General features: G+C 43.9%; 1 protein-coding gene across 1 annotated transcript; it reads left to right on the forward strand.

Moving 5' to 3' along the window:
• Positions 1 to 1440: 1440 nt before the first annotated feature.
• On the forward strand, positions 1441 to 18017 carry DOLPP1 (dolichyldiphosphatase 1). Its single transcript, XM_049832855.1, has 8 exons — positions 1441 to 1589; positions 9274 to 9374; positions 11029 to 11113; positions 11382 to 11481; positions 12343 to 12441; positions 13780 to 13908; positions 14531 to 14620; positions 15094 to 18017. The coding sequence occupies exons 1-8, from the start codon at positions 1514 to 1516 to the stop codon at positions 15128 to 15130; spliced, it is 717 nt and encodes a 238-aa protein (XP_049688812.1). The 5' UTR covers positions 1441 to 1513; the 3' UTR covers positions 15131 to 18017.
• Positions 18018 to 18061: the final 44 nt, after the last annotated feature.

Below are 18061 nucleotides of genomic sequence, written 5' to 3' on the forward strand. Positions count from 1 at the left end.
AATCTTACTTTACAGTGAATGTGTTAAGGGATAGAAATCCTAGTCCATGAACTTTCCTGACATATAAAAATTAAAGGCAACCCTTTGGCTATGTTTGTCACTTCTTGTGCTGCTCTTGCATATTTATTTTTCTGTCATTTTTATCTTTCAAAATTGAATTAACTTTGATGGTTTGGTTTGAAGGTGTATTTGCTGCCTTCAAGCTTTTCTGTGTAACACTGCTCATTTATCTCACTTTTGAAGTGCTGCACTGTTTGTGTTCTGCTTTTTCCTCAGGCTCCCCATGCAAGTATTATTCTCTGGGCCCACCTGTGGGAACATTCATTTCAGTTTGGTCTTAAAAGTGGGTGTTTTCAGTAGCGAAAGGTATTTTGCAGGAAGAAAAAAAGAAAAGGTATTGCCTGGACCAGGTGTCGCCTGACCTTTGCAGTACCTTTTACAGTACCTTTTAAAGGACATGCAGAGCATCAGCATCCTGCTTTCTCTTGAGATTCTGGAACAAAAACACGCTTTGTTTTAGCATGTGCATGTTCACACAGGAGCTGGTCATACTTTACAGACTTATAAAGGAGATGTGGCTATCAAAATCCATCTTCCTCCTAGTGTTAATTAAAAAAAAAAATATAGAAAAAAGGCATTCTCAACAGAGCTTAGGCCGTGTCAGCTAATCAGTCCTGCACAGGGGCAAGTAGAGATGTTATGCTTAGGCTAGTGCAATAATCCTGTTATGTAGTACTATCTGTAGTCATACCATTTATAAAATAAAAATATTCCCTTTTTAAACACGCACCTTTTCACCCTTGAAAAGGGTGACGTGAGAAAAGCAGGGTTTGGTTTTTATTCAATAACAACAGGGCCACTGAAGGAAGCAGCTCCTCAGCACGCCAGCCCCACACCGTCCCTCTCCGGGCCCCGCACCCTTCCCTCAGCGCCAGGGAACACAAGCACCGCAAGCAGGAGGCCGTGAGACGCTGGGGCGGCAGCAAGGAGGTCGTGAGGGGGAGTCCTCCCCTGGGCACGGCTCCCCGTCAGCCCGGCCCGGCTCCAAAGCGGGACACCCGAGGGCTGTCCCGGCCGGGGCACCCCAGGCCGGCGGCGGGAGGGGGAGGCCATTTTAACCGCCAAGTCGCCAACAAGCCCCTTCCTCAGCCCCCCGTGCCAACCACCCCAGCGCCGCAGCTGATTGGCTAAGAGCTGGCGGCAATGGAATCTGGTGATTGGCTAAACTGCATCCCTCCTTTCGCCAATGACGAAGGGCACTGACGCCCGCCTTTCTTTCGATTGGCTTTCCCGCTACCTGCGTCCCTCTCCTATTGGGCACCGACGCTAGTTGAGTATTGGCTCTGCCGCTCCCCGGGTTGGATTTTTAAGTGGGCGGCTGTGGGTTGGCCGGCGCCTCACCTGCCGCGCAGCGTCATTGGGCCGCCGCTCTCCGCGCTCCCGCCCATTGGTCGCACCGCCCCTTAAGTGCATTCCGATTGGCCCTGCTGGCCCGGCCCGGTATCCGGGTAAGATGGCCGCAGTCGGAGAGTGCTCGCTCCCCGCTCCGTGGCGGCCGGTCTCCCTCACTCACGTCGAGTATCCCGCAGGTAAAGCTCCGCTTCGCCCCCGCCCGGCCTCCCCGGTGGCCGCCGCACCGCTCCCCGCGGCGGGCTCCGCCTGCCGCTCCACGGCACCCCTGAGGGCCGGGCTGGCGGCTGCGAAATAGTGAGCCATTGAGCGGCCGCCCTGAGGCGGCCAAGGCGCGCGTGCGCGCTGGGGGCGGTGGGACTCGCTGCCGGATAGTGAGCCGCGGGGGGACTCGCTGCTGCGCATGCGCCCTGGCCGAGGCGCCGTGCTCCAGGGGCTGCCGAGCCCCAGGCGGTGAAGGGGACCGGGGGTGGGGGAGGGCTGCGGTGCGGCCCTGTCCCGCCGCCGTGGGGTCCCGGGACCGGCCCTGCCCTCCCTTGTCACCCTCCACACCGCTGCGTCGTCCCCCTGGCGTGGCTGGCCATGTGTAGCTGCCCCTGGGCCTCGAGGTGCGGGCCCCACCCAGGGGGTGCCCGCTCCCCACAGCGGCGTGGCGGGGCCGGGTGTCCTCTCCTTGGCCCGCTGTTGGGTGTCTGGGTTGATGCCGGAGGTCTGACTTGGTGTGTCAGAGGGCCAGCTGGCCCTCACAGCATCCCCGGGAGCCATGCTGTGGCAGGGCGGCCGTGCCCCTGAGGTGGGCTTGGCTGCCAGGCGGCTCTTGTGGCTGCGGTGGGAGTGGGCCCCGCTGTTGCGCTTTAGTCAGGCAGCGCTGTGGGAAATGCCTGGAGGACGACAGGCACGGGGCTTTTTGTAGGTCAGCGTCTGGAAAGGTGGGTTTGGGTACAGTCAGTGGTGAGAAGCGACAGGTGCCTGTGTGCAGGATGTGCTGTTTCAGCTGGGGCAGTGGCATGATCCATGAAGGTCCTGTGCCCTGTCCCTGTGGCACTGCTTGCCACCAGCCTGGCCCACGTTGTGGTAGGATACTATGATCTATTGGTGTGCAAGAGCAAATGGGTCTGTGTTTGGATAGGAGCTGTCTCATTACTAACTTGTTTTTAGGAGCTCCTCTTCAAGATTTTGCACTGTCTTGGGTGAGATAGAAGAACTACTTTTTTTTAAGCTGCTTGTTGTAATCAAAGATAATGGAAAAAGCAGGGTGTGAAATGTCAGTGTTAGTATTGACAATCTGCTCAAAATCCATATTTGGTGTTAACACTGGTCTCAGTATTGCTAGCTCTCCTAGTGAGTCCCTATCTTGCCATAAAGTGTTGCTGTATGTCCTATTTCAATAGCTGGATTTTAGTTCCTGATGAAAGCTCCTCCCAGTAGTGCAATACCTAAAGCATCTAAAGTTCTTGGGGATCTTCTGGGCTGAAAGTACCCATTTAGCCAGAAGACTTGAAATGTGACAACACTGAAAAGATCTGGTGCTGGAAATACGTTATTTCTTGCCCCACCCCCCCCTACGGCTGTTTGTGGTTTTCTGTGATACTTTGTGTGAAAGATTGGTATTTCCTTTTCTGTCTTGCATTTTCATTTACACTGTACATTCTTCTGCCATGCCCCTTCACAAATATATTAATGTGACAGTTTGGGGGAGATGGGGGAATAATCTTTCTGGTAGTACAGATATATTCATCTCTGTATCTTATCTCCTTGTCTGAACCTGGCAGTATATACAGAGTCCTGTGCACTAGTTGTTGGATTGGTTTGGGAAATGAAGGTGGCTGAAATTGCTGCACAAGAGTTATCTGTCAGATCTTAAAGCATGTGACATAACACGATTATTTTCTCTCTGCATTGAGTGCTTTTATACAGGCAAGTGGAGATGATGATTGTGTGGAGGGGGTAAATCACCACTGAGATTAGGGTTATGTATTGAGGGGATGAACACTGTGTTTGTCTTTGATAAAACGTGTTAATTATGGAAGCCTATAAAGTGGAGACAAAGGACTAAAACATTAAAACAGCTGGAGGTACGAAAGTTTCTTTATTTGTTTTGGTCTAGAAAAATGAGTTGCAGTAAGATGGTAGATCTGATACTTTTACCTGGATTTGGGGAAAGCACTCTAACTTTATTTAGAAAGCTGTTTACGTACTGTGTATAGCTTAAGTCCAGGTCCATAAAGCTGCTAGATAATGTATATTTATAAAATAGTGATGTTGGCAGTATGCTCAGCACAATGGAGTTAATGTAGCCTTGTGCTGATAGAGAGGAGTCAGAATGAGAAATAGATCCTGCTTTTACCAACATAAATTATTAAGCTGAAATTATTAAGCTGTCTTGGCATGTCATACACTGTTGTGTGGCAAACATCTTTTGCTCTTGGCTGATCCCAGAGGCTGCTGGCCTGGAGTGTGGCATGCTGAGCCACTGTGGCAACTGGCTCTTAAAATCTCACGTCTAAAGACTTTCAGTGCAGAACTGCTGTCATCCCAGCTTTCATCTACCAAGAGTGATGGTCCCTCTTGCTGTGACCAGGTGAAAAGCAGTCACTGCTGATTTCTGTCTGGCAGATGAAGCCCATTATTAGGTTTCTGCTTGTAATTGTGAAGGAGAGAGGTGTCTCCACAAGGGTGCTTGTCCTCCCTGTCTTTATCTAATGTTTCCTTATCAATAGCAATATAGTGCAAAATGCCAAACACCCATCCTTACTGCTTGTGTGGCTGCTCAGTTCTCCAGGGCTTTCTGTGATGTCAGCTTTGAACAAGATCAAATGCAAAACAGTGGATGAACGCTGCAGTAGTCAACTGCAAACTGGTCTGAGTAATGGGATCTTGGAGACCTAACTGAAATATTACCCATAGTAAATGTCAAGATCAAATGCAGGGAGAAGAAACCAACAATGGCAGTGTTACTTGACAGTGTGTTAAAGCATGCTGCTGGAGAGGATGGCCTTTAAAAATATTGTCCTGATATCACTTTTAGAAATGTTTGGTCCTGGAGCTTTTCATATCAGCAACTGTACTTTGGTGAGACCAAGGAATTGATCTGGTGTAGTGTCAGGTTGCTGGCAGGTAGGCAGGAATAATCCTTCTTCTGTATGTCTTTCCAGTAATCAGATGGTGATTGCATCAGGATTAAGTCCTTTGATGGATATATAAAAGCTATACTCTAACTGGTCTCTGAACCCATTTCTGCTTTGGATCTCACAGTATCTTTGGCACTGAGCTTTGTAACTTAATGTGGTGGTTGTTTCTTTCTGCCTTCAAGTCAGTCCACTGTTCAGTAATTTCATCAAACACTCTCCATTTCATGTGCAGTGAGAGGTAACAAATGTTTGCTGTTTGTTTGCTGTTTGTTTCTCCGTATCATTCATGACTTTATAGAACTGTTGTATCCTCTGTTTTTCAGCTGAAAGTCCGAGTTATTTGATATTTTCTGCGTGGTACAGTTTCATTCTTGTTATCTTTGTCCCCTTTCTATTTGCCTTTCCTGTGTTTACTATACTTTTTTAGACAGTGACACCAGCATCGCATAATAAATTTTTGTAGTGCTATAACAGTAACTTGTTTTGCTCTTAAAAATGTTGTTCTTGCCTTTTTGGCTGCTGCAGAGCATTGAATAGTCCTCTGAAGGTATGGGCTTGTACTAAGCCTGAAGGTTTCTTGTTTGATAACAACTAAACTAAATCCTGTTACGTTGTGTGTATAATTAGGGTTGTTTTTTCCCGTATGCGTTGCTTTGCATGGGATGACTTTGTGTTGCAGACTTAAAACTCATCTTCAGGGACTTCCTGTCTGTAGGGTGAGTTTTACTGGAGAAACATCGAGTTCCTGGTTTGTTTGGGTTTTTTATTATTATTTGGAGAAAAAAACAACAACAAACTTCCTCTCTTCAGTGCAGCTGGAATTCTTAAAGCTTTGGTACTTTCTGGACCTCCTCTTCTCACATTGGACAAATTCTTTAAGGAGAGAAACCTGGTGTGCCAGACCCTTTCTCTGCAGAATGACAGAGTATCTTCCTGTCTTCTCAGTTGTGAAGGGTGTTTACTACAGTCAGGCAGAGTTGGAGAGGCAAGTGTGCAGAATCAACCTGTCAGTGAAGAGGTGCATTGGAGCAAAGGTGCTTGTGCTGTGTATGTACTTTGGCTCAGCAGTTCTCATTTCTATTCTGTATCAGCACATGTTGCTCCTATAGGAATGTTTGGTCTGATAACGCTTGCTGTGATTTCTGTTTAGGGTGGTAGCTTGCCAGTCAGGGCTCGTTTGTAGCTAAGTAGTATCTGTTGAAAGAAGCAGATACCACTCAGTTGTTTGGCTTCTTTAATGTAGGGTTTTATGTTAATCTTCCTGCAGAAGTTTACTGTCTGATGCGTGCCTTTTATGCAGTAATTTAAAGCCTCCTGAAGATATTTTTACTGTCTCACAGCTTGTGGTATCAGGATATGCGCAAGTAGAGGAAATAATGATCCATCATGAATGTTTACTGGTGTAAATGCATGTGACACATAAACTGCATGGTGTCTGTGCAACTTGCACACATGCATTTAGTCAAGAACATAGGACCAGCAGCAGTGCCACAAATAGATGCTTCAATAGGCAGCAGTGGTGGTGGTAGTAAAGCTAGATCTTGTGGTAGGATGTGGTTAGAGTGCTGTTGATTCACATTTTTACATTATATACAGGTTAAGCTAATGTGGTAAAGCCTGGATATTTCCACTGAAAGAATGCTGGGTAAAATGTTGAATTGGAGCAGAAGTAGATGCTGAATGAAGGCTGAAAAAAAATAGCATGCTTCTGAGCTATGTAGAGTGTTTTACCTATTTATCTCTTGGGTGCCTAAAAATGAGGTAGTGGGTTCTTTATTTTTGCCTCTTGAGCCCCAAATGTTGTCCAGGGAAGGCTGGACTTTAAAAAAGCAGAATTTAAAACAAAGCCCAAGCTATATATTAAATTATTTTCTTTTTGCATTTTTCCAGAGGTTTTGTCTCTGTTCTTACTGATTGGAAGAATTGCTTTAAATTTTAAAGTTAAAAATTAAATTTTAAATTGCTTTAAAATTCCCAAGTTTAGTAAAATGAAGAAAAATTAATTTTTATAAAAAGGTAGAGGGTGGGACCTGCTTGCTAGATCTGACTGAACTTCAAACTGTCGGCTCTGCTGCAAGTCCCCTTTCCCTGGGAATAAGTCTCCAAGCGCACTGGAGCGTGAGAGTAGATAGGAGTGACACAAGTAATCACGCTCTGAGGCCCTGGGAGTGCTGTATGGTGATCAGCGCTTGCCTTTCAGAGCTTGCTTTGGCTTCTTCACTGGGGGGTTTCCAGTCATTTTGGAGCTGGTTTAGTTAATGCAGCTCTGCCTTGAACTGCTAATCTAGCAGGTACATTTATGATGGCATTAGTGAGTTCCTGGTGTAGCTCCCAGGGCATAGCAAAAGTGCTGCCTTTGGTTAGCGCACAGCTATTTATTTGCTGCCGCCTCTAGAAAAAGTGGCTTCAGAATATGATTCTGTTTGATTGCTGTTAGCCACAGTAATATGAAATATTATTAATGCTATCTCTGTTCCATTTTAAATGGCCACTTTAAATGTTTGGGAAGCTATTGTGTAGATTGTCTGAGTAAAGGACTTGATACTCTGCCTGCAGGCAGCATCTGCAAGCGATGTTTTTTGGTTCTTTGCCTCAGGTTCAAGTGTGGGTTGTGTGCTGGTGAAGTCTGGGTGGCTTAATTTATTGGGTATGTTATCATGTAACATAATGAAGGATCTTGAGTTTGGTACTACTGATGCTATTTAAATTAAAAGACTACTTCCTTAGGTATTCTTCTACCATCTGCACAAGAAATAGAACCCCCCTGAGAAGGTAAATAATGTATTTTGGTTTCTACTTGACAAAATTATGGCATTTAGTCTTGAAGTGCTAAGCCTTTATGTACCAGGGATTAACAGAGTGAACGATCTGAAACATGGTGATTCCTTGATGATGAGGCATCTTCAGCTGGTAACACTGGAATTGAGACTACTGGAAAGTATTCCTAAGGCTTTCAGGATAGTTTTGATTGTCTGGTGGCTTGTCTCATGAATTCTCTTATTTAAGAAAGGATTCATGTTGTTGAGAGTTTGTGATTTATGTAAAACCATAAGGGGCTTGATTCTCTATTGCCAGGTAACTGATACTGTCACTTACATCCACTTTGCGTTACCATAATACTGTTCTGCTTTGGGAGCATTTGGAACCCACCTGATGCAAGGCAAACCTGTGATATGGTGCAAGAAAAGTTTCAAATTCAGTGTCTTCTAATGCTTTTCAGGTAAAAACCAAAATAGAACCTCACTTAAGTGAAAATCCAGTATTCTTGGGGGTTTTGTCCTGTAACTCTTTCTAATTTCACTGGTGGTGCAAACTAAAACTGCAAGTAATCCTTGCTGATGACTTTGCTGGTTCCCAAATCTAACCCAGAGTCTGGAATTCAAGAGGTATCTGTGCACTGTACCTGATGTAACCACAAGTATGTGGCAATAACATCAGCAGCGTGAACTTTTTAGCAGTGCAATAACTGCTTTTTTTTAAATCAGTTCCAATATTCAGAGGCTGAGGTTAAGGTCCATTTTGCCAAGTGCAGTTTTAAAATGTGGGTGTGTGGGCTGGGGAGACTCAGTATCTTGCAGTGGAATTGATCTAGGAATGAGTCCAATGCTCAGCCTTGCAGAGGCATCCTGTTTCCTTTTGAGTGGAGGGAGGAAGGATAAATTTATGTGGGGGCTGATCCTTTTGTGTTCAGTGATGGGATGGTGAAGATCTAGTCTCTGAGAACCAATATAGAAAGTACCCTGTCTCTTAAGTTGCTCACTGGGTTCGTATCACATTTTTGTAGTGACTACTGTCTTTAAAGATTCTCTGGTAGATAGTTCTCACTCTCCTGATGTGAATTGCTGATCTTGGAGCAAAATTACTCTGATATTTTTTTGTTTCCTCAGAATTTATGCTGATATCTTCTTTCCAAATACTTTTGTATGTGTCCTTTTTCAGGGAACAGAGGCAAAAGAAACTTAGATCAAAATACATAGTTGCTCTTTACTGTTGTCTACTTCTGTGTGGTAGTTCAAGATAAAGGTTTTGAGGTACCTTACGACCTCTTGTGAGGTCCCATTGCTGCTCCCCAATTCTCCCTTGGGGATAACTAGATTGTTAGCGATTTGGGGTTGAGGCCCAAAGTCACTTCTGTGTGGTACAAGTGGGCTACTGGTTAAAAAGTAGAGTCTCCTTTTTTTTCCCCTTTATCTTCCGCTGTGTTTAGCTATTTATTTCTTCCCCATTTTGCTAATGCTAGTGTTCGTGCAGACACATGGTGAGACAGATTAGGGAGCCGATCCAGCTGAAAACTAACCCATTTTAGTGAGGGAGTGGGAAAGGATTTGTTTGGGGAGTGTTTGCTGGTAATTGCTGGCACAGGGAGGCAATATGAATGAGGGGGAGGGAAAGACGCTGCCTCTTTTGCAGCAGCCTGTGCTTATGTCGGATTAAAGTGACTCTGGGCCCACACCCATGGTCATTGTTGTAAATTGGCTGGCAGTAATCTCTGCTGAACGATGCCAAGCTCCTCTCATCCCTGCTTTTGAACCTGCGTGTAAGCACTGCTGTCTTCCTTGCCTCGGCTCCTCTTGAGCTGGAGCAGCAGCAGTCTGCAAAATGGAGACTTGCTGCAGTGCTGAGTTTGCCCCTCTGCTCTCAGTGATTCAGGGCACCAACTGACCCGTGCTCTGGTGGCAGGCAAGTACCTGTGAAGTTCAAACTGATTTGTTTCTCTTGTTTGTTTCCCTAGGTGATTTCTCTGGTCAGCTTTTAGCTTATTTGAGTCTTGGTCCAATATTCATTATTGTTGGCTTTGTAACACTCATCATATTCAAGAGAGAGCTTCACACGGTGAGTCCTTCTCTCCCTTTCCAGCTTCTCCTTATGACAAAAGTATTTTCCTTTGTCGCCTGGTCCTCCTGTATTCACAATTCTTTTTCTCTCTTTAAAGAGCAAGCTTAGGTAAGGTGATCTTCCTGTTAAAGAACAGCAGGAGACACTTATCACCTGTACCAGGTTAAAAGACTGCTTAGCCTTTACTGACTTTTCTGTTACTCTATGGTATGTTTTGGGCATTACCTGTCCAAAACCATCAAGGGAGATGTTTGAGGAACTAAGGAATGCTGTTGCAAAGTGGGAACACGCCCAAGATCCAGTAGTATCGTACTACTAGTAGGTTCCTGCAAGATGGGCAGCATATGCAGGAGATGGCATCTGAAACTCAGTAGGATGTGCTTTCTTTGAACTACTGAGGCAGAAAAGGGGATACAAAACAAAACCTACAGATTCCCAAAGGAGTGGATCTATCTAGAAGGGCTGCTTCCCAGCTGTGAATCGAATACCAGGGACAGAAGAGACTTGCTTCTGTCCAAATGACCAACAAGGGACTTTTTTGTAATACATAATGCTTTCTGTCTGCTCTGGCAGGTAGTTGGGAATCAGTGTCATGGATAAATTTGCTTTAGGAGGTATAAACCTCTTGTAACATTTGCCCTCAGTAAACCGATAAAATAGGGGCCAGTGAAAGGATTTTGGCAGCAGATTTCTAATATAGGGCCATGGTGTCATGGGAACCAGTGGCTCAAGGGACCTGGGAGTGGGGCTTCTAGTTTATTAAGCTAATGCTAGCTAGGAGAGATAGCTGTTAAGTTTTGGCAACCCAAAAGTTTCTTGTTGATCCAAAATAGACAATAAGCTAGAGTAACTATTGCACAAATTCATAGGTTTCTGAATACAGGGGCTTGTTAGGTGTTGTTAACGACACAAGTGTTGAGGCTGATTCCCAGTTCTTTATGTGGGAAGTCACCACTGAGCTGGAGAGAGGCTAGCTGGTTTGCAGCAGCTTAACCCATAGCTCAGGACATAGTGTAAAATTGCTTCATCATCTGGAATGGGACTGAGTGTTAAGGAGGCAGATTATCATCACCAGCTGGGAATTTGATCACAGCAGCAGGACTAATTTAGGGGAGGTGTATGGACTATGGAATTAAAGAGTAAAAATAAATGCTACCAGTCTGGCTCAGTTCAGAATGTGACTTCATTTTAGACTGAAGACAGCAACTTCAAGATGAAAATATTCAGAGGACAAAGCCAGAAAGCCTAAAAAGTCACCTTTTTAAAAGCTATTTACACAGATAACAGTGCATGCACTCCCCCTGTTGGTCGTCGGGGAAAGGCAATCCCTTAAAACCTGCCCTGTTAAAAAAATGTCGCTTTCTACACTTGCTGGTGGAAGTATGCTAACAGAATTGCTATACAGTATCATCTTCATCTTTTTCTGTGTAGCATCTGCTGAAAAGCTGCATATACACAATGTGTTGCCAAATACACAAAGTGGGCTGAAAAAATTGCTTTTCTTCCTCAGGTAGAGAATTTTGAAGCTATTGGTTTTAACTCTAGCAGTCAAAAAAATTTAGAAACATATGGGTTGGGGCTTTGTCAACAGAGTGCCTGGTAAGTAGATGAATCTTTTAGATAGGATGACACAGTTGTCTTGCCTTCACAGATCTCTTTCTTGGGAGGGCTGGCATTCAACGAGGGAGTGAACTGGTTAATAAAAAATGTAATCCGGGAGCCTCGGCCCTGCGAAGGTATGGTATGGCCCATTGGTGTCATGGTGTCAGTTGAATTTTGAGTGGAATGCTAACTGTGGGGGGTTAGAGGGCGTTTTCCCCTTTGTCTCATGTTGGCTTTGGATGTTTGGGTATAAGAAGGCTGGCAGAGCCATCTGAGCAGAGACATGTCCTGTGAACACATGTGCACATACTCCAGCAGAGTGGTCTGGCTTCACATCTGGAGCGTTCCAGCTGCTATGTACAGAGTAGACCTTGACCATACTCTTTCTTCTTCTCTTCCCAGAAGCCCATTCAACAGTGACCACAAAATATGGGATGCCGTCCAGCCACTCCCAATTCATGTGGTTTTTCTCTGTCTATTCCTTTCTGTTCCTTTATTTAAGGTAAAAATTCAATGTCAGGTTTTGGCTGTTAATATGTTGAAACACCTGAAATAGATGGCTCCCTTGCTGTGTGCCACTTCAGTGGCATAATGGTATTAAATCTGAGGAACTACACAATTTACTGTGGCTAGGGTGGATGAAGCATGTCTGTCTCAATCTGAATGTAGGACTGTAGTTACCATTGCTGAAAACTGAAGGGTATGGGTGGGCCTCCTACACCTATCTGGGTACAGGTCTCCTGATTTGCTTTTTCTAAGCTGTGATGATCTGCTATTGTGAGGGAAAGTGGGGGGGGGGGGGGGGGAATAGGGAGGAGGAAAGAAGAGCTGCTTTCTCATGTGTCTACTCAGTTTTGTCAGTGGGGTTGTCTGGGATCTTTTCGGTAATAACTGTTGCCCACTTGCATGACCTTTTAGTTCATCTACCTTACCAAGTACTGGTTTTACATGCTGTGCTGTGCTTTTCTGAAATTCTTGCTGGGGCATGGCTCTGTCTTGTGGCTCCACATGTGGAAGAAGACAAAACTCACAGTTCCTCCTAGCTTTGTGGATGATGGAGGGACTCTGATGTCTTGGCTCCCTGTTGCATATGCTCAGCATGTGCCTTTCACATCAGTTGCAGTAATTGTGAGCATTCTGCCTTCCATCACAGCAATCCTTGTTAACAGTTGGAGAGAGAGAAGTGTGGCTTTTTGGCTTCTCTTTAACTGCTGCCAGTAGGACAGATTGCTGCTGGGATGGTATTGAGCTGCCCATGACCCCACTGGAGTAGACCTTTCCTAGGGTTTCAGAGATAGTAAGAACAGAGATAGGGACTGCTCAGCTCCCTGTCACTGTGCTAATGGCTCTCCATCTCTTTCAGAATGCACCAAACAAACAATGCGAGGTTTCTGGATTTACTATGGCGACATGTGCTGTCCATCTGCCTCGTCACAGTGGCTTTGCTAGTCTCATATAGTAGGTATGGAGCAATTGTTTGTCTTATGCTCTCATACAGTCCTGTGGCCTTTAACAGCCAGCAGACCTGTCATTCCTTATCCTGCATTTCTGATCTAATTCTTGATGACTGCATTGCACAGGTCAGAGCTTTGTGGAAGTTGCTGTGTTGCCATCAGACCCTTCAAATAAGCAAAGGTGCTATATGTGTGGTGCTTCACAGAAGCATTTATAAAAACCAAGATCAGCTGAGCTTGTACCAGTTCCCCATTGGCTCCATTGCCATGCTCTAGCCTCACTGCCTTGCCCTCTTTCCAGCACTAATCATGAAAGCATTGCACCATGCCTTGGCACACCAGCATCTGCAGCATGTGGATTGCTACAGTTGATCAGTCTGTTTTGCTTGAGCATTAGTTAAAAAAAAACAACACATTTATAGCTGTTTGACTTGGAAGATTTAGTTGTATTAACATGAATAAAGAAAATGAAACTTTGATAATTTTTTTTCTGTTTAGTAGATTTAAAAAAAAAACCAAAACCACACACGCATATATATAATGAGCTCCAGTGATTGGAAACCAGACAAATTCAGGCTAAAAAAAATAAGGCCGTGTTTTGCACAGGAAAGTAATTACCTGTTGGCACAGTTGACTGTACAGTAGAGATGATACCTTATTACTGGTTATTTTAAAAATTGACAGGACGATTTCATAAGAGATACACAGTCTAATTCAAATAAATTAATTTGAGAAAATCCGGTGGCCTGTGCTAAGCAGAGGGTCAGATAAGATGATCTTAGTGGCTTTATGATACATGGGTGAAAAGAATTTTGAACATGGCTTGTGTGTGGATAACTTAACAGACCATTAATACAGCTTTCTGAATGGGTGCAATCACAGTAAGCATGCTGTGGTAGTGCAGCCTTCCTGCTGTCACTTTTGAGAGCAGCAAAATTGTAACAAAAATGCTGTTTATGTTCTTAAAAGCCTTTAAGCCACAGCTTTGGTGGCTTGGGGGGGGGGAACTTGTCCTGTTACTAGCTTTAGAAAAGTCTCGTGGGAATGAACAGTGATAGTTCCTCAGCTGATCCAAAGATATATGAGAAAGAATGTGGAGGGTTATTGATTTAAGCTCGAACTAGAAGTGCTCTAAGCTAAAACTGCTGTAGCAGGGAAGACAGTTTTTCCAAGTTTTTTCCCCACTTTTTTTTTGCCAGCTTTTAGTGAAAAAAGTAAGATAGCCACTTCTAACATCTGGAGGATAACTTGCTCAGGACATCTGAGGGTCCAGCGAAACATCAGTCCTTGAGTCATGCCTCCTCTTGTTTTAAAGCCTGTCTGGTGACTCTTCTCTTCCACTGCAGGGTTTATTTGCTTTATCACACCTGGAGCCAAGTCTTATATGGAGGTGTGGCAGGAAGCATTATGGCCATAGCCTGGTTTGCCTTCACACAAGAGATATTAACCCCTCTCTTCCCAAGGATAGCTGCATGGTAAGTCAATTTATTCTGTTGAGGTTTTATTCCTGCAAGTCTGCATTGTGTGGATTGCTGTTTTGCTCATTAAATGAGTTCTTTGCAATGAGTTGGTAACACAGGTGTAGTAGAATTACCTGGTAAAAGAAAATTTTCCTAATCAGTCAGTGTAAAAATTGTACCTTGCATCTGAAGTAAAACAAATGTAAAGATACTTCAGTCTCTAGTTGTAGCTGTGCAAGCCCTGACTGTAAATGGGCTGCTCAAACTTCTATGATCCACCTAAGTAACAGATGTTTGTAAAGCCCTGTTAAAGTTGAGGTGTGGCAGTGTGCTGGAGAAGCTTTTCATGTAGAACTGATCTTTCTTAATGAACATCTAATGACCTGGTGAAATTGCAAAGCCATTTAAATGTAAGATAGTCTGGAAACATTGTATAAGGAAAGAAAAAAGGAGTTTTTTGATTAACTTTAACAAGGAGCCCTTTTGCCAGCCTGAAGGGTAATAGAATAGTATTGTTAAGTCTGAAGGAGTTTTTGTGCCCCCCCCCCCCCCTTTTTTTTTTTTTTTTTAATCAGAATTGTGGTGGAGAAAAAGTCTATAATTATTTCCCCCTTTCCACTTCCTTGTCCATTTCCAGGCCAATTTCAGAGTTCTTTTTAATCCGAGATACCAGCCTCATTCCTAACATCCTGTGGTTTGAATACACAGTCACGAGAGCAGAGGCAAGGTAAGTTTTATTGGGGGGTGGAGGAGCTGTAGCTGGCTTGACTTGTCAGATGTAGTTATTTTTCTGATATGCAGATAGCTGCTGTGTGTAGAATAGTGCAGAGTAAAGAAATACGAAGTTGTGGGTTAACTACTGCATCTGGAAGGCAAGTGTTGCAGAGTGTGAGAGTAAAGAATATTGCATTTAAGCAGTATTTCAGCTCCCTAGCCCATGTTCTTTGCAAGCAATTGTTCATAATCTTGCATCCACATGTGAGCTTGTGCACACTTAAGGCCCAGTGGATGTTGTAGGACTGTAAAGAGTAGGAAGGACTGATCTCCCTGTAGAGTATGGTGGGGGCAGCTTTATTTTTGTGTGGAGCTAAGCAGAGCCTTACTTTAATCCTCCTGTATTTTACCCACTGGTTTGCTGCGATACCCTGCAATAGGGTTGGGACTGCCTCTCTCACCTCGCCCTCTGTGTTGCCATTGCAGAAACAGACAGCGCAAGCTGGGTACGAAGCTCCAGTGACTCGAGAAGTGTGGGGACCTGAGTGCACGTTTTAACAGAGACAGACAAGAGCAGAGACCTGGGAGCAGCAAGGAGCCTTTTAACAGACGGACCAAAGGAACAGGCAGGGACCATACCCAAAACCTGAAAGCCTTTGCTCTGCTTTAGCAGCTAGCTGGATGCTCCCTGATGCATGTGGGACCGTGCAGGAGTAGAAACTAATTTTCAACACAGATGCACATTGCCGGTTGGAATGTACCATCATGTCTACGTCAGGGGAGGGGGGAGAAAATGCCTGGTGTCATGTTTGGGGGAGGGAAAACCAAAAATGAATCCTTTTTGTGACTTTTTTTTTAGCATGAAATATACACACTATTTATTTATTTTTTTAAATGGAACTATTGTTTTTGGGGGTGGGTGAGGCATTGATTGTGTGTTTTGTTTTTGTTTTTTGTTTGGGTTTTTCTTTTTGGAAGAAGACGACAAAACTAATCTCAAGTTGATCATGCTTAATTAGGGCTTCTAATTTTTAAAAACTTCTTAGGATGGAGGGGAACTAGGATGGGGTGACCTAGGCAGAAAGGGAAGGAAGACTTTTTGTCCTTTCTGCAACCAGTTTGGGAGATCAAAATCAATTCCAACTGCACTTTGTACAGATGGAAAGAAAGACTAAGGATCTGATTTTTAACACTAGTGATGGTTCTGCAGGGAAGCCTGCACGGATACCATTAAGGGGAGTGTGTGTGTAAAACAAAGGAAAAACTGAAATATACTATTATTTTTTTTTTCCACTGCTGCTCCTGTTGTGTAATTAGCAAGAGTGTCTTTCTCAGAATCTCTTCTAGGTGGCAAGATTATCATACATATCTCACATTTATTCCATCTCTTCCTTTATACTTTTATTACCTCAGGGTTGCTGTGATCTGTACAGCTTCTGTTGTACTGAGTGGGCTACCGATGGCACTAGAAAGCCCATTGGTTATAAGCAGTGCTGTGCTCCAGTAAGAGTCAGCCCAAAGCCTTACAAAATTCAGTTGCTAGTCTCTGTCTTAAGCACTGGATTTTTAATTTTTTTTTTCCTGTTAAAGATTAAGGGAGGTATTTTTAAGAATGAACAAAGTGACAACTATAAATTAATAACAAGGTGAATGATTAATAACTAGCTCAGCTGCTGTCTGAAATATTTCTTGGAAGAGTCCTGTTAGAATCCAACTGTGAACTCAAGTAGTGAGCTTGTCCTAGCACGAGACTCCTACCAGTTACTACAGTGGCTTGGTCTGGGTTCTGCAGTAGTAACCTTGAATGCCGAACTCCTACAAGCAAGTTTTGCTTTCCATCCATCTTCCGTTCTGATTCTTTGTTTGGCCAGTCAGCTCTCTGGATGCTGTGTCTCTGTGGGAGTGTGCCTGCCATCTGTGTGTGCTGGTGATGCCCACAACTTCTGTCATCCGTGAGTTAACCTGGCAAGGGCTATACTCAAAAGTGCTTCAGAGCTGTGCATGGACACTTTCTGTATTTCTAGTACATAATGCAGCAGTTCAAGTGTAACTATAGAGAAGTATTTATTCAAAGCACAATTGACTTGAACTTTCACAGATAAAGGACAGCTTCTGAACTGGCTCAAAGGTCATCGGTGTGCCTTCGATGCAGTCATGTGAGCAGAGGTAAAATGACTGTCACATCTCAGTCTCGCTGCCTGTTTTATTATCTCCACTTTAATCAAGACTCCTGCATTATAAAGCTGCTTGAAGTGAGATGTGTTTCTGTTCATCTTGATTTTTTTTTTTTGAGTTTTCATCTGTGCCTGTTGCCATAGGAGTTTGTGTGTTTGTATGGAGTGGGAGCTGCTGTAGAAACTGTTGGACAACTGGAGTGTTAACTGTAGAAAGCAGTGATCCTGATCTAGGAGATCAGGAATGAAGGCTGTTTCAAATTTCTGTGCTTAAGTAGCTATGGGTAGTAAACTAACTGTTTTCAGTTGTTACAGCAATATTTTTTTTAAGAACTGTTTAGTATTTGCATAACATGAGCAATCCTGTTAACAACTGAATGACCTGAGCGCTGGATCTGCTTTGAAGGTGCATCAGAATAAAGAGGCATTTTGCAGCTTTCACAAGGGCATTTGATCTGACTTAGAACAGCTCTATTAAAATGAGACAGGACATCAGATAGGCCATATGACGTGGTGGTACCATATGTTTCAGTTTGAAAGCTGGTACTAATCACTTATGTCTTGCAAAACCATTTGTTTTCTCTTTATATCTCTTGTAAGTTAACTTACAAAGCCAGAAGGGAGATCACAACTCTCTTCCCCAAGGACAAGGTTGAAAGAGTGGATTGTTTCAAGAGTGGCTAGCACTTCCCTAGCCTCTCTTAGGCTGTTATGACAGACTGATGGAAAAACTATATGTGGAAACACCTACTGAGAACTAGAGCACAGGGAAGAGGTTTCATCTCCTCATGGAGAGCAGTGTAGTGTAAAATGCTGTTCCACTTCATGTTGCCTTCAAACCCAAGCTTCCTACAGTAATTCTTAGGAGTAAGGGAGAAGAAGAAGAGCTCTTGTAAGACACTGTAATAAACTCTCCTCTGTTCTCTGTGAGTTGTTTGTAATCTGCATCTTCTGCCTACTTTTGCTGTACCTTTCCAGAAATTTTTGCAATACTTGATATAGTAGAAATTCCTTAGTGATCCCATGGATTTTCTTAACTAAATGGTGCTGTGCAGGAAAAAGATTTGAGCTCTGCCTTATTATCCTACACTTGTATGAAGTCTCCTGCCACTAGTTTTCTGAAATGGAATATTTTATTTGGAATATGTGGCTTTGCAAGCAAATGCTTTCTATTCCTCCCCTGTACTCAAGGGGGCTGGATGGAGATTCTAAGACAATAAAAGGAAGGTGACAGAATGCTGTGGTTCACTGTTCTTGCTGTCCCCACACAAACATCCTCC

This window comes from Accipiter gentilis, chromosome 29 (assembly GCF_929443795.1).
Source record: "Accipiter gentilis chromosome 29, bAccGen1.1, whole genome shotgun sequence".
NCBI lineage: Eukaryota > Metazoa > Chordata > Aves > Accipitriformes > Accipitridae > Astur > Astur gentilis.